This window comes from Balaenoptera physalus (assembly GCF_965194825.1).
Source record: "Balaenoptera physalus genome assembly, chromosome: 2".
Taxonomy (NCBI): Eukaryota; Metazoa; Chordata; class Mammalia; order Artiodactyla; family Balaenopteridae; genus Balaenoptera; species Balaenoptera physalus.
The window spans coordinates 112,317,977-112,342,038 of NC_138883.1; the positions used below are offsets into that span (position 1 = coordinate 112,317,977).

The 24,062-nt window shown below is 36.2% G+C and overlaps 1 protein-coding gene across 6 annotated transcripts in view; it reads left to right on the plus strand.

The window, feature by feature from the left end:
- MAP2K5 (mitogen-activated protein kinase kinase 5) overlaps positions 1–24,062 on the plus strand; it is a 260,908-nt gene that overhangs the window by 99,338 nt on the left and 137,508 nt on the right. For all 6 annotated transcript variants that reach the window (XM_082447422.1, XM_082447424.1, XM_082447421.1 and 3 more), the window contains 2 exons: positions 4,535–4,596; positions 10,035–10,083. In XM_082447422.1, coding sequence (XP_082303548.1) covers positions 4,535–4,596; positions 10,035–10,083 — 111 coding nt within the window. The remainder of the gene's footprint in view (positions 1–4,534; positions 4,597–10,034; positions 10,084–24,062) is intronic.

Here is a 24,062-nt window from a genome sequence, read left to right on the forward strand (position 1 = left end):
AAATTCTCATTATTTATTTTAATCTTATATTAGTTGTTTATTTCCAAGTAGTAATTGAGCACTTTCTTTCAGACACTGTTCTAAACTTGGGGGACAACAGTGAACAAGACTTAATCCCTGTTGGTATGGGGCTTAAATTCTAGAAGGGGAGACAAGAAACATACAGTACACTCTCAGAGAGGGATAAGTCTAGTTAGAACCTAAAGCAAGGTAGATGATGACTAATAAGGAGAGGAGGTGCTATACTGCAGGGGTCCCCAACCTCCGGGCCATCGACCAGTGCTGGTCCACAGCCTGTCAGGAACCGGGCCTCACAGCAGGAGGTGAGCGGCAGGCGAGCAAGCGAAGCTTCATCTGCCGCTCCCCATCGCTCCCCACCTCTCCCCACTGCTCCCCATTGCTCACGTTACCACCTGAACCATCCCCACACCCCACCGTCCGTGGAAAAATTGCCTTCCACAAAACTGGTCCCTGGTGCCAAAAAGTTTGGGGACTGCTGCTATATAGGACAGTCAGGGATGGCTTCTTTTTTTTTTTTTTTAACTAAAAAAATTTTATTTTATTTATTTATTTTTTATACAGCAGGTTCTTATTAGTTACCTATTTTATACATATTAGTGTATATATGTCGTTCCCAATCTCCCAGTTCATCCCGCCACCGCCACCCTCACCCCCCCCACCACTTTCCCCCCTTGGTGTCCATAGGTTTGTTCTCTTCATCTGTGTCTCTATTTCTGCCTTGCAAACTGGTCCATCTGTACCATTTTTCTAGATTCCACATATGCGCGTTAATATACGATATTTGTTTTTCTCTTTCTGACTTACTTCACTCTGTATGACAGTCTCTAGGTCCAAGGGATGGCTTCTTTATGGGAGTGGCATTTTAGCAGAGACTTTAATGTCGGTGAGCCAGCTCAGGGAAGGTCATGGGGAAGATGTTCAAGGCAGAGGATCAAGTATAAATGCTCTAAGGTGGGAAGCAAGCTTGGTGTAATCAGGCCCCACAGGAAGACCATGGTGACTTGAGAGTAGTGATGAGAGGACCTGGGGCCAGACAAGAGGCCAGAGAAATAGGCAGAAGCTAGATTGTGTAGGCCTTGTAAGTCATGGTGAGGAATTTATGTTTCAGTCTGAATTTGTTAGGATGTATTGGAAGGTTTCAAGTAGGGGAGTGATGTGATAGGCCTTCTCATTAAGTCAAAATTAAATTCACTCAGAAATACCCAAATATAGCATCTCAGAATCTGTGTACATGCATTTGGGTTACCATCATGGGAATAAGTTGTTTCCCCCAAAACCCATGTTGCAAAGAAAGAAACGGCTCTTTATTTTTTTCAACTGGAAGAGACTAAGAGAGTTTCTGAAATTTTTGCTTGTGGCTCCAGATTTCAATTTTGTTAGTATTAATAATAATCATGATCATTTTAAGGAAAATGTTGGGATGAATATGAAACTAATGTTGCTTGTTCATTTACTACATATCTGTTTATCCCACATGCAAGACACTACTTTATATTGTAGCCCTGTATTAGGATAAGCACAGACCTTACCCCATGAGTTCTTTTGGCTTAAATACATGAAGATGATAGCCCCAGTTCATCAACAGAAATGTGTAGTTGTTTGGCAGTTGACATGGATTTTTTGCTATTCTGTTAGCACTCTTCCTCCCGGTTCCCGTGGTGGATAGTGGCATGCAAGGAAATGACTGGCTAGGGATGATCTGAGGCCAGGGAACCCGAGGAAGTGACAGGTCACAGAGAGTAAACCAGTGACCTTGGAATCATGAGGAGAAGGTTCAAAGCAACCATTCAACAGATAAATGAGTATATGAGAATACCAATGAGAATACCAATGCCTCAGCTAAGATTAAACTGTCTCTCTGAGTATGTGTCACATAGTAATATCACATTGCAGTGAGACTAAAAAGTTCACGTGTGATTCTCAAGCTATGTGATGTTATGGGGAAACCTTTTAGATCTTTGCAGTTCAAAGGTTCAGATCTTTTCCAAGTTCTGGCATCAACTGACTCATGGCTGTGACTAGAACACCCACCTCTCTGGACTCAGTTTCCCTCCTCTGTCAAATAAAGTCATTGGGCTGATCTTTAAGGTCCCTCCAGCACTAATGTTTGATGATTTGATGAGTCTAAAGATTGCCTAGGCCTATAGGATAGAAATGATAGTAAAACTCAGTAAAAATTCAACTGAAAACCCTCTGCCATTTTTAGCCTGATAAAGAGTTATTTTAATTGCATGAGAACTCATCCGGCTTAGTAGGAACTATTGATTCTAAGTGGATCTGCCACAATTTTTTTTTGCCTCCGACAGTATCTCTCTCTAATGATTATGTCAAGGACGGGATAAATCTGTGATGACACAAAGCCAGCTATGTAAAGATTTACCCATATGGATAGCTAAGGAGAGTGGGATATAACTGAGATTAAATAGATATTTAGAAAAATCAGTGAATTACCTCAAAATGGGATTCTTTTTTGGCTTGTTCCACTAATAATGGTAGTAATGTAATCTTTGGTTTTTTGATTTAGCTTGTTGACTATCCATTTAGCTAATTAAGCCCTGATTTATAGCCTATGTAAAAATAAATCTTCTCTTAGCACTTCTTAGTAGTGTATGTGAATAGATTTGCACCTCCTAGTTTTGAGCCACTCAAGCTGTTCACTTCATAAGGGATTGGCCCACTAAACTACATTTCTGAGGATTCCAAATACCACCATGTAAAGCTTGATCTTCTTGAGATTGTTCATCCTTGCAACTGCCAGTTCATCTGAAATATCGATGAGAACATGAAATGTTTTTTCTACCGTGTTTTCACTTTTCTTGCATCTATAATAAAAATGCCATTTTAGTAAATAAAGATGGCTCACCTCATTGCAGAAGTGTCTTTTTTTCATTCTCTTCCCGGTAGCACCCAGAACCAAAGCATAAGGTTTACTAACACTGTGGTTTTCCAGCTTCTTGTCAGAATCTGGAAACTACAAGCCAAAGTTAATGAAAGAAGTGATCATTTTCCTGCTTTAAACAAAATAAATACAAAACCAGTATCTTTATATATATGGAATATATATTGGTATAATATTTTTTACAGGGAAAAATAATTTTTTCTCTGTTCAGCTTTAGGAAAACTTGACATAAAAATATTTATATTTGCAAAATAGACTTAACTGCATTTGAAAAGGATAATATGCTCCATGTCAACATCTTACGAGGCATACTTATAAAGCATCTAGTGGTAAAACTGTTAAATATGAATTTTTAGCCTCTGATAGAAACAAAAATTGTTTCTCAAATATATTGGATAATTCCTTTATGGAACTGAAAGACTGTACACCTCACCTTGACTCAAAGAAAGGTTATTACATGTGGTTAAAATAGTTCTCATATAATCATATCATTAATATGAGTAAGGTAGTGGTTCTTTGCATATCTTCCTGAAATTCTTATACTACTTGATTAAAAATCAAGATTAAAAATTTAACAAACATACTCAAATTTATACTTCCAAATGAATACTGGTTCCTTTGAAATAGTTTCCTGGGGAAGTTATGCCATTATTTTAATGATGTTATTGTTGCTGCAGATGGTTTGCAGTCCCTTCTTTTGAAACTGTTTTCAGAGCAACTTAACCTAGCTGGTAAAATTCATGGCGATTTAAGTTTATTTATTTATTCATCTGACAGATATTTATTGAATATGTACTCTCTGTTAGTTGTGCTGATTTCTAGGTTGATGAAAATTAAAAACAAACAACATGACCCCTGCCTTTATCATGTTCACAATCTAGTGATTTTGTTTTTTGGAAACCACCAAAAGCTGAATTTGGTAAAGGTGAAGGATGTTAGTGAATACCATTTTAGTGAAAAAATGTTATGACATAAGGAGTTTTTTTTTTAGCCTCATAAAGTGGTTTTCAAAATTGTATCAAAGAGAATTTCCAAGAAAGAAAAAACCATTTTGTTCTAAGATAGTATCTTTGGAATATGTTGATTGCTTGTCATGGTACCTAATTTGAAGGGTAACATTTATTTAGATAGATGTTAACATTACTATTTTACTTTATTAGTTTTTATGTGTATTTTGAACTTTATACGCACCAGCTTTTGTGTGGTTAATATGAAAATTCTAAGATAGGGTCCTGGTTTACCTTTGAGAAAACTGTTAACACAAGCTAGATACCTAGATATGATTGTCCTATTGATCTTTAGTTTTGCGTATGTATTTAAGTTTACATAAAGTACAGATTCTTAGCCTGTCCTTCACTACGTTCCTTCAGTTTTTACATGTATGTGATTATACACTTGAGAATAAAATGAAAGTATCTAGTTATGCTTCATCTGGAAGTATGATTATGTCATAAATATTGATAAAATTGGACTAAAAAGCTAATTTTACTCTAGACATCCAATGCATGATGTCAGTAGAGAAAAAGAAGTCTCACAATGGATCCACAGAGGAGGGGCCCAGTGCACTATTCTAGTAGTTTCATTTGTTGTAACACAACATGTTTGTTTCTACAGGGGGATCTTTGGATGTATATAGAAAAATTCCAGAGCATGTCCTTGGAAGAATTGCAGTGGCGGTGAGTATATGGCTTCAACTCTATGAAATTTGGGTGATTTAATCTCTATAGTCAAACATTATTCTCCTTATATCCTCAGGATTTTTTTTTTCTTTTTCTTCAATCCATGCTGACTGCCAGGGCCTTCTTAACTCTCTTATCATTTTTTTCCTTTCTTCTTTTCATAGACCAACCTACAACAATGACATAGACACATGATAGTTTTCAGGCTTATGGATATTCTTTTTTTTGGCCACGCCGTGTGGCTTGCGGGATCTTAGTTCCCTGACCAGGGATCGAACCTGGACCCTGTCAGTGAAAGGGCCGGGTCCTAACCACTGGACTGCCAGGGAATTTCCTGCATATTCTGACCTGTTCTAGTTTCATGTGTTTGCAGGGACCTTACTACTCTTGTTAACCAGTAAAATTTCCACGATCTTCGGAAAGAAAGCTGTTTTAGGGACATTTTGTAGTTATAGGCATATGATTAGAAAATACTTTTAAAGCCTAAATTATTAAAATAAAACGATCCATAAGAAAATACTACTTTAGTCTTAAAGATTTTTGCAGACTTTTTATGTACTTGGTTTTTAATTTTTTTACCATGTATATCTGGAGTTTATACCCTTTGTGATTTCCTTTTTTCTATATTCACTAATTTAAACTGATGAACTATATCAACTAAACTAACATTACTATATAAACTCCAGATTTCAAATTTGGAATAACATAGGCTAAACAGTGTCTAAGAGAAGTCGTGGGTGGTGTAATAGTAAACAGTTGCTAAACTAAAGGCGCTCTGATAACTTAAGCAGTTTAGTGTAGAACAAAGTGATTATACCATGTACCATTTAATTAAATGGCTGATTTTCACATTCATTATACATCAGACTGACAACACAAACCCTTTAATCCAACATGGACACTTATTTAGTCTTAGTTCATTGTAATTCACAGCTTTCCTTTTTTCTTTCTAATTATTAGTGAGAACTGCCCAGGGTGATGAGAACTTTCTTTCCTGATGCTATTGCTGCTAAGTAGCTTCTAATCTACATGTTTAGGTAGATGAGTATGAAATTTGACTACTTAAAGCACTATTTTAGATGAAAATAAAAATGTTTCATTTCCTCTTTTAATCTCAGGGGGGAATGAATGCTTTGTGGCTTTTGGCAGTTCTTAGCTCTAAAGTTTAAAAACATGTATATTAAAGGGCAAAAAAAAAAAAGGAGGGATACCAATTGAAAAAGCAAAAAGTATGAGTTCTATACTCAATTATCTATCAAACTTGGCTAAAATAGGAATCTGCCTTCTTCAGTAGAGGAGCTTGTTCTTCCTGGACTTCATAAATCTTGCCTCCCTCTTGTGTAGGGCAGCCACACAAGGCCATCGGTCTTTTCAGTTCTACTGGAGTGGGAAGCCTGTGAAGTGAATGGAGTCAGCAAAAAAAAAAAAAAAAAAAGTCCAGCTTCATTGCAGGGCTTACCTAATTGAAAATATGACAGTGATTTTAGTGAAAGGCATTTGAAATAAGTGCTAGCCCAAAGCATTATTTGCATTTAACCCTTACATTTTAAAAAATGAGGCTGGTTTTTTTTTTTCTAAAATGTGTCCAATTTCACCAGCTTTTATGGCTTATCAGGTCATAGTAATGAAAATTGCCTGTGGCCAGAGTAAAAAAAAAAAAAATGGTTTTGATAATTTTACTCTTCATCTGCTACTTTTTATAAACTCTGCTAGGGCCTAAGCTTGTATAATACTTCCAAAGTGTGTTTTTTTAATGAAATTTTAGTAGACTACAAAGTTGGATAATCCTTTGCTGCAGCTAACAAACACCAGTGGAAGGGTTCTACCAATCAAAATAAGACTAGCAAATTGATGGTTTGTAGGACATGATTTGTAAAGTAAATGTTCTCACAGCCTGATTGGGTCCCTAGTATCCTTGACCATCACTCCTCTAGTGTTCTGAAGACAGCATCAACATCATTCCCTTGAGTTCCCTCAGGGAGGCCAAGGAAGCACATGGGTTCTTTTGCCAAGTCAGAAGGAACAGAATCAGGAGAGAGGAGGGAAATAGGTTTATATTGAGTACTTCTTTATGAAAATCATTGATAAATGTTTCATATACAAATATTATGTCATTTACCCTTCACAGTAACTCTACAGATGATTGTACATATTTTATACAAGTGCAAAATGAGGTGTAGACAAGTTAAACAGCTTGCCTAGAGATATCATGTAGCTAGTCAGTAATAATTAGAACCCAGGGCAGTTTGACTCCAGGCCCCATACCTTTTCACTCTGCTTTCCTAAGAAAATGAGAAAAAAGAAGAGGAAGAAATGAAAGGGAGAATGAGGTTTAAAAGTAAAAAAGAGAAGTATGAATGAGAGAATACTAGAGTAACACATACAACTGCTTCAGATTCTTTTCATGTCTTAGAACCACATCTAGGCATCTCTTCCTCCCCAAAGTAACTTTATTTTCCAGATTCTAATAGTCTGGCATGCTATACAGGTCCACAGATCCAACATTCATTACAGGATAGACCCCTGTCAGCCTTTATGATATGTTGTTCAAATTTTCTCTTGATGGATGTATGGCAAGAGAATATTTTCCCAGAAAAAGAAATCCATATAAACTGGTTGATTTCAGCCTTACAGCTTGCTCAGTGATTTTTATTACTTTCCACTGGAATCTGGTCTCCTATAAAGAGGAATGCCTTTCTGCCTTTCCCTGCCATCTAACACATTTTATTTTTCCTCTCATTTCTGAAGCAGTGACACTGTGTACTGTATTTTGAGTGCTAATGTTGATTGAAGTTGTCCCTGAAAGGCTGTGCACTTGACATGTCAAGGAGTGAGTGACTGACAGCAGATATAAGTACTTTTAGTGTCAAGGCTTTGTCAAGTTGTTGTGAAACCTAGCTTACTGAATACCAATAATACCCTCTAGATTTTCAATGGACAGATTTCTAGCTCCCCATGGTTTATTCTTCTTCTAAAGGAAAATGTAGTCTATTTTGATAAAGTTGGAAGAATAATATTTTCTTTTTGAATCTCCAACAAAACTTATAAATTTAGCACGTATCATAAAATCAGTATTTGTTTTACTTTTTCTCTGCCTGATAATCTGAATATGGTGGATTTCCTTCCCCTGTGTGTTTTCTGATTATTCATTTTCTGTGGGACTAATTTTCAGTGGTGAGTTACCTTTAATGGGAGAGCTTTAAAATATGCAACTAAGCTTATAAGTTGAGAACTTTAACCCTATTTCAGAGCTCAGAGGGTGATTACTTCCAGCTAAATAAGATGACCTTGTCCTACTACTCAAAGAAAAAATTGTTTTTATTATTGATGTTATTTTTATAAGCGTTTAAGGGAATATTTTTGTCCTGTTTCTTCCTTCTGTGTTAGTTATTCCTATTTTCATATTTTCTTTTTTTACTATCTTACTGTTCAGAGTACATGTGTTTTATTGTAATGCCACTTAGTCTGAATCCTGGAAGAAATCATTTGCTATAGATATGTATTCTGTTCTCTTAAAATAGAAAAATATATCACAGAATTGATTATAATGTGTTAGCAAATTTTTCAAGAGTACATTCCACTCAGTGAGAACAATTAAAATATGTTAACTTCTGCTCAGCATTAGTTGATATAGATTTTATCTTCTTCTAGACCTTTAGTATTTGGAAATTGGGTTTTTCCCTTGGCATTTCTATTTTTAATATTGCCCTTGGTCTTTTTTGATCAACTAAAATCCTTGCATATTTAGCTCCAACCCTCTTTTCATCATTCTCAAGATATGTAAATTACTCAGTTACTTCTCATAATGGTAGTTTTTCTTTTTCTTATATTACTGACTCACCTAAAAATTTCTATAATGATGGGTACTTTAAAATTCTTACAGTAAATTTTTAATAATAGTGGTGTGTTCATTGTATCTGATACCTAATTATAAATAGTCAACCTTGAAATTGGTAAGTTCACACTCATGTGCATACAGGGTCAGTGGGTATGAATAAAAACATATGCATCTCCTTTTACAGCAATTTCTATATAAAGATTTTTAAAGCTTTTAATGATTAAATTTCCCATACAGAAGGTAGCACTTACAACCCCTATACTTAGGGTCTTGGAAACATCTTCTCTTCAGTACCTTATTCGACTAATTACTCTTAACTCAGTCTGTTAAATTAAAAAAATCTAAAATCTAACTCAGATGTTTGTATTTTCTCATTTTATTTCTTTTACTTGCCCTTTCAGTGTTGTCCACATGATTCCACACATACTTGCATCAGTCAGACTGGCTCGTGAGGATCATCATCTTGATATACTTTGTTGTTTCCTACCCTAATAGCATTTAAAATATTTGGGGGAAACTTTTTATTTTGAAATTATTTTAAACTTCCAGAAAACTGGTGAGAGTAATACTAAGAATTCCCAAAGATGCTTCACCCAGATTCCCCAATTGTTAACAATTAACCACATTTGGTTAAATATATATGTACAGATTTTTTTCCTGAAACATTTGAGAATAAGTTGCAAATATCATGACCCTTTACTCCTAATTACTCCAGGTGTGTTATTTCCTAAGAACAAGGACATTCTCTTACATCATCACTGTATATGGATCAAAATCAGAAAATGAGCATTGATACATCATTATTATCTAATCAACAGTCCTTATTCAGATTTTGCCAGTTGTCCAATAATACCCTTTATAGACCAAAAGAAAAAAATTTTCTAGTCCAGCATCCAGTCTTGGATTATACGTTGCATTTAGTTGTCATGTCTGTTTAGTCTCTGTTAATCTAGAACAGTGTCTCAGTGTTTGTCTTCCACAACCTCAATATTTTTGAAGAATACACTGCCCCAACACTGATCATATATTTTTACCTTGGCTTGAATGCTTTTTTCACTTTTCTTCACATCAATTGAATCTGTTACTCAGGGCCTGGCACTTTGGTAAAGCCTTCCTGACTACTGTCAGGGGAAGCAGTCTTTAGTCCACCCATTGCCTTCATTAGTTAAGTTTTTAAAAACTGTCTCTTCTCGGTCATAAATGTCATGACTTAAAAAAATTTTTTTTTCATGTACGGAAATATAGAAAATAAGTGAAAATCTTTGTCCCTTTTTCCTGTCCCTCTCCTTTCTGCCCACACCACCACTGAGAACTTCGTCAATGGACTTCCAGGTCATATTATGTGCACACATATCCATTTCTTTCATTCATCGTACCTTATCTTCAGAACACTGTGAGCTCATTAAAGGAAGGAACCTGTAGCTTATACATTCGGTGTCCCCACAGCGCCTGACACAGAAATGGGAGGTGTTCAATAAATGAGTGTTGGTTAACAGACTTTGGAAGGAAGAAATTACGGCTGATATGATTATGTGTTTAAATGTGGAAAGTTCCGTATAAAAACCATCATTGTCCTGTTTTCTCTTTCTCAATTTAGGTCGTTAAAGGCCTTACTTATTTGTGGAGTTTAAAGATTTTGCATAGAGGTATGTACTGAGCTTACAAGCTCTGACTTAATTTGGGGTAGGGTGGGGAGCTCTCCCTATACCTTGATTTTTAAAGTGAATAAATGATCTAATATTTAAGCCGGGTGATATATTTGGTAGTCAGTAAGATGGCTGCTTTATAAATGTTACTTAAAAATTTTTTTCTTCCTTAACTACTCTGATTTAGATTATAAACTTGGTATTGTATTTTTGTGAATAATGTTTACCAAACATGTAAAACGGTGTTTCATAGTATTTGGAAATGACAGGATCTTATTTTTCTTAACTCTAGTTAATTGCAAAACCTTCACTTTCTATACAATTGCATCCCTTCCTTTTATTAACATTTCAAATATCCTCATGCACTGTTCCTTAAGAGATTGCTTTACATACCTTGAAAGTGAAACTTTAAATAAGGGATTGGTAAGTGCATCAGCAATTAGTCTCCTAGTCTATTAACAGAACACATGAGAAGAATAATCAGATACCTGTTGAATGTTGCAAAAGGAACCTCTCTTTGCATTTTTTAATATTCCCAAAATGTCTGAATTCATTTGGAAGTTGGCCTAATGTTACTAACTACTGTTTAATTTTACACGTCTGCTCAGCCTAGCTTTATGCACATTTGGAGAATGCAGCAACATACACATTAGATGTGATGAAAGGAAAGTTTTGTGTTTTTTTTTTTAAGGTATAAGGTATGAGAGAGAGAAAACAACTGATGTCTTCAATTGTAGTATCACATCTGTCACTAAGGGTTTTTTTTTTGTTGTGGTGGTTTTAATATCCTAGTGATTCCAAATTTGTGCTTAAATCTTCCTTCCTCTTTTGAAAAGGGTATGTAGATTTTGACAAGCAAAACTTTCAGTTCAGTTCTTGAAGGTGTTTATGCTGATTAAATGGAATCATAAACCAAGTTTTTCTTTAAAGCCAGTCCACTCTATTTCTAGAGTATATAGTTGGTATACAATGTAGATGTAGGGAGAGTGAGCTGAGTGTGTATTTTTCTTCCTGGGAATAAATAAGCATGTGAATACATCTGGTGGGTGAGAAAAAATGGAGCATTTTCTCCTCCAAGATTAAGAGAGAATGGTCGTTAACATAATATGACTTATATTGCGTCCCTGTACTCCCACCTCCCCACATTCACCAACCCATAAAGTGGTTATAGCCATTTTAGTAGGAATTAACACAGTGGTCAATTCTTGTCACTTTATTGATTTTTATGGACATCTGCTATCCATTTGACAAAGGAACTCAAGGAAGTCATCAATGCTCAGTAGCAAAGCCTTCATTAAAAGGACCTTGCCATGGAAATGCAAATGTTATTTTTTAAATTAATTTATTTTTATTATTATTTTTTTATTTTTGGCTGCGTTGGGTCTTCGTTGCTGTGTATGGGCTTTCTCTAGTTGCGGTGCGCGGGCTTCTCACTGTGGTGGCTTCTCTTGTTGTGGAGCATGGGCTCTAGGCGCGCGGGGTCCAGTAGTTGTGGCACCTGGGCTCAGTAGTTGTGGCTCGTGGGCTCTAGAGCGCAGGCTCAGTAGCTGTGGCGCATGGGCTTAGTTGCTCCACAGCATGTGGGATCTTCCTGGACCAGGGCTCGAACCCATGTCCCCTTCATTGGCAGGTGGATTCTTAACCACTGGACCACCAGGGAAGTCCTGCAAATATTATTAAAGAGATCCTTAGGCTCATCCCGTACTGTGGGCGCACAGCATGATTCTGGTTTATAAGGAATTCTCACTAGCCATAACTTTCTGTGAGGACTCTTAGTAGCACTAAGAACTATAGTAGATAGGAAAATACTATTCAGTTACTCTGCAGTCATCTTTGTTTTTCTTCCTTAAAATCATTGGTTTTAGTTTTACTCTTCATCTGGAGGAATAATTGAATTTTTCATTCAAAATGGCATCTTGATGGACATGTTTCAAATGGATTTATGTCTGGATCTAAAAATAAAGTCTAAAGTGTTCGTCAGAGTCCTGTACAACCACCCTGTAATCACTGTGGGCAAGTGTGGTTGACCAGAGCCTCTCAGAGGTGGGTAGGTCCCTCTCCCCAGCTGTGGTTGCGGTTTGGGCTAAGAAGGGTTCTTTGATCAGTGACGTATGAGGGCCTTAGTGGTTTGACTGATTTTGGACATAGAGGTTTCAAAAAGGAATCCTAAGCCTGTACTTCTCTTTTTAGTCTGTGCTGGGCAGTCCAGTTCCCACAGAGAGTAACCACTATAAAATGCCACTGGTTATGGAATGAAGATATCTGTGAGAGGCTGAGTGGGGATAGTGGTAGTGGGCCAGCTAACCCTCTCAAGGGATTTCAGTTTTTTAAATTTATTTATTTAATTAAAGTATTGATTTACAATGTTGTATTAGTTTCAGGTATACAATGTTGTTAGGTACAGCAAAGTGATTCAGTTATACATGTATACAGATTCTTTTCCCTTATAGATTATTACAAAATATTGAGTATAGTTCCCTATGCTATACAGTAGGTTCTTGTTGGTTATCTATTTTGTATGTAATAGTGTGTATATGTTCAGTTTTAAATAAATACCAGTAAGTGAATGTGCATCTGCATCTGTCTAGATGGAAAGACTAATGAATTACAGTGCAGATGAACAGTTATTCCCCAGTAATTATGGGTACTCAGGTATACAAATAGTATGCTGTGGTAGTATACCTCATTAAACATGTATGTTTAGCTTTTGAGTTTCCTTGTTATTTGTGGAAACTTTTACCTTCCAGATTTAAAAGTACGTGTTTTTATTGAAAAGTAGAAGAAGCCAGGTGTCCCTGAAGAATTTTGTAAAGCTTTGTCATGAGAAATTTACTCTAGATTGAGTAGTTGTTAACTTAATATTTTAGAGGTTTTGTCTATATTTAATAACTTGGATTTCATAAAAATAAGATTAAAGATGCCTTTTTGTTTACCAAAAAGCTATCTAATTTTATCCTTGATTAAAAAATTGTACCTTTTTAGATCAGTTCAATTAAAGATCAGAGCTTTTAAGTTCAGCTAAGGCAATTAAATAGGTAATATACTTGTTTATAGACTTTTGCTATGTAAGCTTATTGCTGTACCTTCTTAAAAGCACATATCCTCATTTTTGCTTTCTTGAATGATGATGGGAGTTCTAGCTGAATATGTGTCACATTGTCAAATCAAAGACAGTGGTCCTTCTGCGGGAGGGGGAGCCCGGTACAAGCGCTGTGAGAAGACAGAGTGAAAAGATGCTGAAAGAGAAGCACTAATGAGTGATCTAAGCCTCCTTCTCCTTTGTCTCGGTCTAAGTACCTGTGTTCTCCTCTGACTGTCATTTTCTTCCCTACCAAATGCCGCCCCTAAAGACCAGGGTCTTGTACTTATGAACACAAATTTTAAAATATTAAGAAATGGATATATATTCAGTTATCTAATGAGAAAAGAGGATACACTGTTTCTCACATTTAAATGGCTTCCTTAAAGTACAGTGGTCCTGGATTTGTAGCTGTAAATATGTGTGTGTGTGTGTGTGTGTGTGCACGTGTGTGTGTATGTGTATATATATGTACGTATATGTGTGTATATATAGGTATATACATGTGTATATATAGGGGGTGTGTGTGTGTGTGTATATATATGTATATATATATATGTATATATATATATATATATAGATAGATAGATAGATAGATATAGTGGAATTTATAAAATATAGTTAATGCCTTCCAGACAAGCTGTTGAAAATCGAGTCTTTCCTATAGTGCAAACCCCATGAGGACTGTAGAGCAGAGTGAAATCTGAGCAACAAGCAGCGACAGACCACCCATCCATCCCATGAAGCTTGTTAGTCTGGTACAGGTTAGTTTATTTGTGTATTATGTAAACTGTAAATTTTTTTAGGAATTGAGGTATATCAGTTGCCATTCATAGTGGATCATCAAATGTTATATTCAACCAGGTTTTACTTTTGTTTATTTTGTTCTTTTTAAGATCTGGTTGAGATGATATATGTGAAAGTGCTTTATAAACTATCAAATATTAGTAATGCAGGTATGTTTTAATTATATAATAACTGTTATTAGAATTAACCACTTTATCCTGTTAATAAGCATACCTCACTCCCAAATCAAGCCAGGGAGAGAGTTTATTATACTTTGTATTACTAGGTGAAAAATTATGAAAATCTTTTCTTCAGGATAAACATGTGGTATCACATGAGGAAATAATTATTAAAACTGTTTGAAACTTCCACCAAGATAAACTACTGTGGAAAAATTGTCTTTATTAAAAAGCATTTGTGTGAGCCCTGTGAGCATAGCATGTACTGACTGAGTAAAAACAAAGAAAATGAACAGTGAGAAAGTCTGTTAGGCCAGATCTGACATTACAGCAAACATTGCAGCTTAACTTCAAAACATACATCGCCACTAATGAGGTGAGAGCCCTGCATATTAATAAACCTACAGCTCCAGTCACAGCCATCATTACCCACATCAAACATAAATACAAGATTAACACCTATGCCATTTCTTTGGAAGATGTGAGAATGCCCTGGCATTAACTGCTCTCTCTTTCCCTGAGGATAATAAATAGAAATGGAAGGGTAATGAGAATAGAACTTAGATTAAGAAAATAAAATTGGCAGTCAGGCTGGGGCAGTCTTAACACAGATGGAGAAGTTTATAGAAAGAAGAAAACCTAGATAGTTGGTGTCCCAGGATATTTTTGTATATATGAACCTGGTTGGTTTCATCAATTTTCTCTAACAGGAGAGCTTTTTTATATTTTATATTATATATATATGTATTTAAAATTTTTTTTTGTATTATTCTGAAGGCAAATGCTGCCCAAATAGATTTGCGATTGGAGAAAGTAAGTCTTGTGGTTTCAATAGGCATGTTAGAAATTTCATTTTCTACCCCTGGCTCTACTTTTTATAAATCTGGCCTCATACATATTTTCCAGTTGGTGCCAAAGCCAGTGTTTTTAGTTTGTTCATGGAGCAACTATTTATTTTTATCCCTACTGTGTTCCAGGCAGTTGTCTATGTAGTTGGGATACATCGATTTGTATAAAACAAAAGATTCTGACACTCATGGAACTTATACTCTAGCTGGGGTGGGGCAGGGTTGGGAAAGTAATGTCCGTAAATAATGAACATAATAAAAAAAATACGGAGTGTGTTAGAGGGTAGTTATTAATAGGGAGAAAAGAAAAAGTAGATCAGGCTTAGGGGAGGCAAAGGGCAGGTTGCAGTGTTCATCAGGTAGGCCTCATAGAGAAGATGAGATTGAAGCAAAGGCTTGAAGGAAGAGAGTTGCTAGACAGGAAGGTATGTGGGGGAGCAGAGCAGACGATGCTGGTGGGATGTGCGTGGCGTTTTCGTGGAACAGCAAGGAGGCCAGTGTGTCACGCTGAGGATAGGGGTGAGGGTATTATCAGCTGTTAGGCAGTGTTACAGTAACCAGGTGAGTTATAGAAGCTCAGGTCAGGGAGACAGTCGTGAAGATGGGGAGAAGTGGTCAGATTCTGAATGTATTTTAAACGTAGAGTTAGAATTTCCTGATGGATTGCTTGTGGATTTTTAGAGGAAGAGAGGAGTCAAGTTTGCTTCAACTTTCAGCAGCAGTTCAGTGTGATAAAAAATGTTTCCTGCTACATTTTTTTTTTCTGCTAAAAGAGAGACCTTCACTAAAATTAAAGAAAAACCTGATAATATCAAGTGCTGACAAAGAATACAGAGCAACTGAACTCTCATACATTGCTGGTGGGAATATGAAATGGTCCAGCCACTTTGGAAAGCAGTTTGGTACTGTCCCACAAAATGATTTGGCAATCGCACTCCACGCGACTTTATTCATAATAGCCCCAAACTGGAAACAACTCCATTGTCTTTCAACTGGTGAATGAATAAACAAACTGTGGTACATCCAAACATACAATACTACTTAGCAATAATAGGGAACAAACTACTGATTCATGCAGTGACACAGATGCACCGTAAGTTCCTTATGCTACGTGAAAGAAGCCAGACTCAAAGGGCTACCTATTGTGTCACTCTACGTATATGACATTCTGGAAAAGGCAAAGCAATAAGGATGGAAAATACATCAGTGGTTGCCCAAGGGTAGAGGAAGCGTTGACTATAAAGCTGTGAGGGAATTTTGGGAGATGTTGCAAATTCTATATCTTGAATTTGGTGGTGGTTATCAGACTGTACACATTTGTTAGAACACTTAGACTTATACACCTAGATAGGATGAATTTTACTGTAAATTATACCTCAGTAAATCAGACTTTAAAAAAAAAGAAGAAGGAAGAAAAAGGAGGCATTCTTTTAATTATTAGCAGTGCAGTGGAAGCTCTACTTTATTATTATTGTTATTTTTTTTCTTTTTTTGGCTGCGTTGGGTCTTCATTGTGACATGCGGGATCTTTGCAGTGCACAGACTCTTCGTTGCAGCATGCCGGCTTCTCTCTAGTTGTGGCGTGCAGGCTTAGTTGCCCTGCGGCATGTGGGATCTTAGTTCCCCAACCAGGGATCAAACCCATGTCCCCTCCATTGGAAGGTGAATTCTTTACCACTGGAACATTAGGGAAGTCCCATGGAAGCTCTACTTTAGAAAGACGTTTCCCCTGCCCAAACAGACAGACCATTCTTTCAAGGGGTCTGGGTGATTTTGTCATTATCATATCTCGTGGCTCCTGAAAAATCCTACCTAGGTTTGGTCTAGCAACTCACTAGCTTGAAAAAAAAAAAAAAAGAATCCTTCATCATTTAAGGATATCTGCAATGTCAGAAAGAGAAAGAGAGAGAGGGAGAAAGAGAGGGAGGGATGGGAGGAGGAAGGGAGAGAAAGAGAGAAACTTAAAAGTTGCTGTTATCCTTGGCCAGCAATTTGGAGCATCTGGAAATTGCACAGATTTTTCTTTCCTTAGTTAACCTGTTTTTTCCTCAGGTATTATTTAAGAACTGTAGATGTGCCGCACTGACTTGGTCTAACTTGGGACAATTTTTAAAAAGCTCAGTTTCTAAGAAGGAATAAAGTTTTATTTAAATTCCCAACCCACTCCCGCTGACTGACTGCCTCGTTGTGTGACCCTGGAAAGGCAGGTGACTCTTACTCTCTGGGCCTCAGTTTCCCCATATATAAAATGAAGGGATGGCTAGATGATCACTCAAGTTCCTTCAAGCACCAGGATTCTGGATTCTTTGATTTGTGACTGAAAGAAGTATGACATATTACCAAGGTACAAAGTAAGTCAGGTATATCGGAGAAGAAAGAAAACGAATGAGAATCCCTGCGAGTAGATTTTGCTATGAAAATAGTAGTAATAGTAATAATAATGAATATTAATTAGGCACTTACTCTGTACCAGACCCTGTTCTAAGTGCTTAACATGTATAAACTATTTTGTGTTCCTTCAAAATGGGGAGCTCTGGGAAATATGAAATATTTTAGAACTAAAGAGGCTAAAATGCAAGCAAATATTAATAATTGAGAATCAAAGCAATGTGGCTTAGCTAAGAATAATGTTGCTTTCTAAACCAAGCTGATAGAATCAATACAAAAGACATCTTTAACGGGAAGGGTTTTTAAACTGTAAAGTATACTGAAAATAAAATATTATCATTAACAAAGAGTTATAAAAAGGACATGCAAAGTTACAACTTAGATGGAAAGCAAAGGTATTCTTTTTTAAAAAATCTTTTTATTTTGAAATGATTGTAGATCCACAGGAAGTTGCCCCCAAAATGTACAGGAAGTTCACCTGCAAGGGCATCCTTTTTTTTTTTTTTTTTTTTTAACATCTTTATTGGAGTATAATTGCTTTACAATGGTGTGTTACTTTCTGCTTTATAACAAAGTGAATCAGTTATACATATACATATATCCCCATATCTCTTCCCCCTTGCGTCTCCCTCCCTCCCACCCTCCCTATCCCACCCCTCTACGTGATCACAAAGCACCCAGCTGATCTCCCTGTGCTATGCGGCTGCTTCCCACTAGCTATCTGTTTTACATTTGGTAGTGTATATATGTCCATGCCACTGTCTCACTTTGTCCCAGCTTACCCTTACCCCTCCCCATATCCTCAAGTCCATTCTCTAGTAGGTCTGCATCTTTATTCCTGTCTTGCCACTAGGTTCTTCATGACCTTTTTTTTTTTTTTTTTTTTTTTTTAAGATTCCACATATATGTGTTAGCATATGGTATTTGTTTTTCTCTTTCTGACTTACTTCACTCTATGTCAGACTCTAGGTCCATCCACATCACTACAAATAACTCAATTTCGTTTCTTTTTATGGCTGAGTAATATTCCATTGTATATATGTGCCACATCTTCTTTATCCATTCATCTGTCGATGGACACTTAGGTGGCTTCCATATCCTGGCTATTGTAAATAGAGCTGCAGTGAACATTGTGGTACATGACTTTTTTTGAATTATGGTCTTCTCAGGGTATATGCCCAGTAGTGGGATTGCAAGGGTTGTATGGTAGTTCTATTTTTAGTTTATTAAGGAACCTCCTTACTGTTCTCCATAGTGGCTGTATCAATTTACATTCCCACCAACAGTGCAGGAGGGTTCCCTTTTCTCCACACCTTCTCCAGCATTTATTGTTTGTAGATTTTTGGATGATGGCCATTCTGACTGGTGTGAGATGATATCTCATTGTAGTTTTGATTTGCATTTCTCTAATGATTAATGATGTTGAGCATTCTTTCATGTGTTTGTTGGCAATCTGTATATCTTCTTTGGAGAAATGTCTTTTTAGGTCTTCTGCCCATTCTTGGATTGGGTTTTTTGTTTTTTTCATATTGAGCTGCATGAGCTGCTTGTAAATTTTGGAGATTAATCCTTTCTCAGTTGCTTCATTTGCAAATATGTTCTCCCATTCTGAGGGTTGTCTTTTGGTCTTGTTTATGGTTTCCTTTGCTGTGCAAAAGCTTTGAACTTTCATTAGGTCCCATTTGTTTATTTTTGTTTTTATTTCCATTTCTCTAGGAGGTGGGTCAAAAAGGATCTTGCTGTGATTTATGTCATAGAGTGTTCTGCCTATGTTTTCCTCTAAGAGTTTGATAGTGTCTGGCCTTACATTTAGGTCTTTAATCCATTTTGAGTTTATTTTTGTGTATGGTGTTAAGGAGTGTTCTAATTTCATTCTTTTACGTGTAGCTGTCCAGTTTTCCCAGCACCACTTATTGAAGAGGCTGTCTTTTCTCCACTGTATATTCTTGCCTCCTTTATCAAAGATAAGGTGACCATATGTACGTGGGTTTATCTCTGGGCTTTCTATCCTGTTCCATTCATCTATATTTCTGTTTTTGTGCCAGTACCATACTGTCTTGATTACTGTAGCTTTGTAGTATTGTCTGAAGTCCGGGAGCCTGATTCCTCCAGCTCCATTTTTCTTTCTCAAGATTGCTTTGGCTATTCGGGGTCTTTTGTGTTTCCATACAAATTGTGAAATTTTTTGTTCTAGTTCTGTGAAAAATGCCATTGGTAGTTTGATAGGGATTGCACTGAATCTGTAGATTGCTTTGGGTAGTAGAATTATTTTCACAATGTTGATTCTTCCTATCCAAGAACATGGTATATCTCTCCATCTATTTGTATCATCTTTAATTTCTTTCATCAGTGTCTTATAATTTTCTGCATACAGGTCTTTTGTCTCCTTAGGTAGGTTTATTCCTAGATATTTTATTCTTTTTGTTGCAGTGGTAAATGGGAGTGTTTTCTTAATTTCTCTTTCAGATTTTTTATCATTAGTGTATAGGAATGCAAGAGATTTCTGTGCATTAATTTTGTATCCTGCTACTTTACCAAATTCATTGATTAGCTCTAGTAGTTTTCTGGTAGCATCTTTAGGATTCTCTATGTATAGTATCATGTCATCTGCAAACAGTGACAGCTTTACTTCTTTTCTGATTTGGATTCCTTTTATTTCTTTTTCTTCTCTGATTGCTGTGGCTAAAACTTCCAAAACTGTGTTGAATAATAGTGGTGAGAGTGGGCAACCTTGTCTTCTTCCTGATCTTAGTGGAAATGGTTTCAGTTTTTCACCATTGAGGATGATGTTGGCTGTGGGTTTGTCCTATATGGCCTTTATTATGTTGAGGTAAGTTCCCTCTGTGGCTACCTTCTGGAGGGTTTTTATCATAAATGGGTGTTGAATTTTGTCAAAAGCTTTTTCTGCATCTATTGAGATGATCATATGGTTTTTCTCCTTCAATTTGTTAATATGGTGTATCACATTGATTGATTTGCATATATTGAAGAATCCTTGCATTCCTGGGATAAACCCCACTTGATCATGGTGTATGATCCTTTTAATGTGCTGTTGGATTCTGTTTGCTAGTATTCTGTTGAGGATTTTTGCATCTATGCTCATCAGTGATATTGGCCTGTAGTTTTCTTTCTTTGTGACATCTTTGTCTGGTTTTGGTATCAGGGTGATGGTGGCCTCATAGAATGAGTTTGGGAGTGTTCTTCCCTCTGCTATATTTTGGAAGAGTTTGAGAAGGATAGGTGTTAGCTCGTCTCTAAATGTTTGATAGAATTCGCCTGTGAAGCCATCTGGTCCTGGGCTTTTGTTTGTTGGAAGATTTTCACACAGTTTCAGTTTCAGTGCTTGTGATTGGTCTGTTCATATTTTCTGTTTCTTCCTGGTTCAGTCTCGGAAGGTTGTGCTTTTCTAAGAATTTGTCCATTTCTTCCAGGTTGTCCATTTTATTGGCATATAGTTGCTTGTAGTAATCTCTCATGATCCTTTGTATTTCTAGTGTCAGTTGTTACTTCTTTTTTTTCTATTTCTCTTGATTTGAATCTTCTCCCTTTTTTTCTTGATGAGTCTGACTAATGGTTTATCAATTTTGTTTATCTTCTCAAAGAACCACCTTTTAGTTTTACTGATCTTTGCTATCGTTTCCTTCATTTCTTTTTCATTTATTTCTGATCTGCTCTTTATGATTTCTTTCCTTCTGCTAACTTTGGGTTTTTTTGTTCTTTATCTAATTGCTTTAGGTGTAAGGTTAGGTTGTTTATTTGAGATGTTTCTTGTTTCTTGAGGTAGGATTGTATTGCTGTAAACTTCCCTCTTAGAACTGCTTTTGCTGCATCCCATAGGTTTTGGGTCGTTGTGTTTTCATTGTCATTTGTTTCTAGGTATTTTTTGATTTCTTCTTTGATTTCTTCAGTGATCTCTTGGTTACTAAGTAGTGTATTGTTTAGCCTCCATGTGTTTGTATTTTTTACAGATTTTTTTTCCTGTAATTGATATGTAGTCTTATAGTGTTGTGCTTGGAAAAGACACTTGATACGATTTCAATTTTCTTAAATTTACCAAGGCTTGATTTGTGACCGAAGCTATGATCTATCCTGGAGAATGTTCCATGAGCCCTTGAGAAGAAAGTGTATTCTGTTGTTTTTGGATGGAATGTCCTATAAATAATAATTAAGTCCATCTTGTTTAATGTATCATTTAAAGCTTGTGTTTCCTTATTTATTTTCATTTTGGATGATCTGTCCATTGGTGAAAGTGGGGTGTTAAAGTCCACTGCTATGACTGTGTTTCTGTTGATTTCCCCTTTTATGGCTGTTAGTATTTGCCTTATGTATTGAGGTGCTCCTGTGTTGGGTGCATAAATATTTATAATTATATTTATGTATCTGTTATATCTGTTTCTTGGATCAATCCCTTGATCATTATGTAGTGTCCTTCTTTGTCTCTTGTAATAGTCTTTGTTTTAAAGTCTATTTTGTCTGATATGAGAATTGCTACTCCAGCTTTCTTTTGATTTCCATTTGCATGGAATATCTTTTTCCATCCCCTCACTTTCGGTCTGTATGTGTCCCTGGGTCTGAAGTGGGTCTCTTGTAGAGAGCATATATACGGGTCTTGTTTTTGTATCCATTCAGCCAGTCTATGTCTTTTGGTTGGAGCATTTAATCCATTTACATTTAAGGTAATTATCAATATGTATGTTCCTATTACCATTTTCTTAATTGTTTTGGGTTTGTTATTGTAGGTCTTTTCCTTCTCTTGTTTTTCCTGCCTAGAGAAGTTTATTTAGCATTTGTTGTAAAGCTGGTTTGGTGGGGCTGAATTCTCTTAGCTTTTGCTTGTCTGTAAAGGTTTTAATTTCTCCATCAAATCTGAATGAGATCCTTGCTGGGTAGAGTAATCTTGGTTGTAGGTTTTTCCCCTTCATCACTTTAAGTATGTCCTGCCACTCCCTTCTAGCTTGCAGAGTTTCTGCTGAAATATCAGCTGTTAACCTTATGGGGATTCCCTTGTATGTTATTTGTCGTTTTTTCCTTGCTGCTTTTAATATTTGTTCTTTGTATTTAATTTTTTATAGTTTGATTAATATGTGTCTTGGCGTGTTTCTCCTTGGATTTATCCTGTATGGGACTCTGTGCTTCTTGGACTTGATTAACTATTTCCTTTCCCATATTAGGGGAGTTTTCAACTATAATCTCTTCAAATATTTTGTCAGTCCCTTTCTTTTTCTTTTCTTCTTCTGGGACCCCTATAATTCGAATGTTGGTGCGTTTAATGTTGTCCCAGAGGTCTGTGAGACTGTCCTCAAGCGCATCCTTTTTAAAGAAGGAATTTGGAAGAAAATTGGAGGCTAATAATCCAGAAGAGTGTAGACAGGTGAATGTTACATACATTTGCTAATACCTTTTAAATGAGATCAGCATAAAGTTTAAGACTTAAAAAATGTTATAAGAATATTTATATTATGGGGACATATGTATATGTATAACTGATTCACTTTGTTATAAAGCAGAAACTGACACACCATTGTAAAGCAATTATACTCTAATAAAGATGTTAAAAAAAAGAATATATTATATTCCAAATTATTTTATTATAATTATTAAATGAGAAAAGAGGAATGAGATGGTAGAAGTAAAACCTTTGAATTCCTTAGGAAAGGAACTTTGATGTCAAGGTGGTAGTGTTAAAAGAGTACCTTGGTGTATGTAAAAGTTGGGAATTGTGGTGGAAAGAAACTTAGGGAATGATCATTTGCTGGTTAGTGATTCTTTAGGGAACAGATTGTTGGAAAACATTAGTATCAATGGAAAACTAACCTGATTAATTTTAGGTAATGTATGAAGAAATGTAATATGCCCAAACTTTCATAATCTCTTTTGCAGAGATATTTACAGTTGGTGCTTACTCATAGGTGAGTTTTATTTTTGCTATCTGGAGGACCAGACACAGGTTTTAAAAGAACTGGTTAGTGTTTGAGCAACCCAAGACATTTTAAAAGGAATCATCCCCAGTTGGTTTTATGTTGTAATACATGATGATGAGAGGACTGGGGTGTGTGGGCTCCTTCCCTAGGCTTTGTGACTGCTTAGCCAAATGTGTCTGGAGGGAGGCATTTAGCAAGTGCTGATGGTGGGAGCAGAGTTACATCTTGGCTCCTGTTTTTATTTTTATTTATATATTTATTTATTTTAACATCTTTATTGGAGTATAATTGCTTTACAATGGTGTGTTAGTTTCTGCTGTATAACTAAGTGAATCAGCTATACATATACATACATCCCCATATCTCCTCCTTCTTGCGTCTCCCTTCCACCCTCCCTATCCCACCACTCTAGGTGGTCACAAAGCACTGAGCTGATCTCCCTGTGCTATGCAGCTGCTTCCCACTAGCTATCTATTTAAATTTGGTAGTGTATATGTGTCCATTTGGCTCCTGTTTTTAAATTGTTTAAGTATTGTCCTTTAAATGTAAATATTAATCACATGCCAGTGATGTAGTAGATTGTAACTTATGAACACTTGGGTTTTTGGTGGAAAAAAAAAGACTTAGCCCATTAACTGAGGTAAACAAACTAATTTAATGACTCTGGGTTGTTGGTTTTTCTGCAGCTCTGACTCTCCACACAAATGAACATCTCTAAAAATTAAACCTCCTTCCCCACGTTGGTCATTCATTCTCTTTCCCTCGGGTAATCACTAGG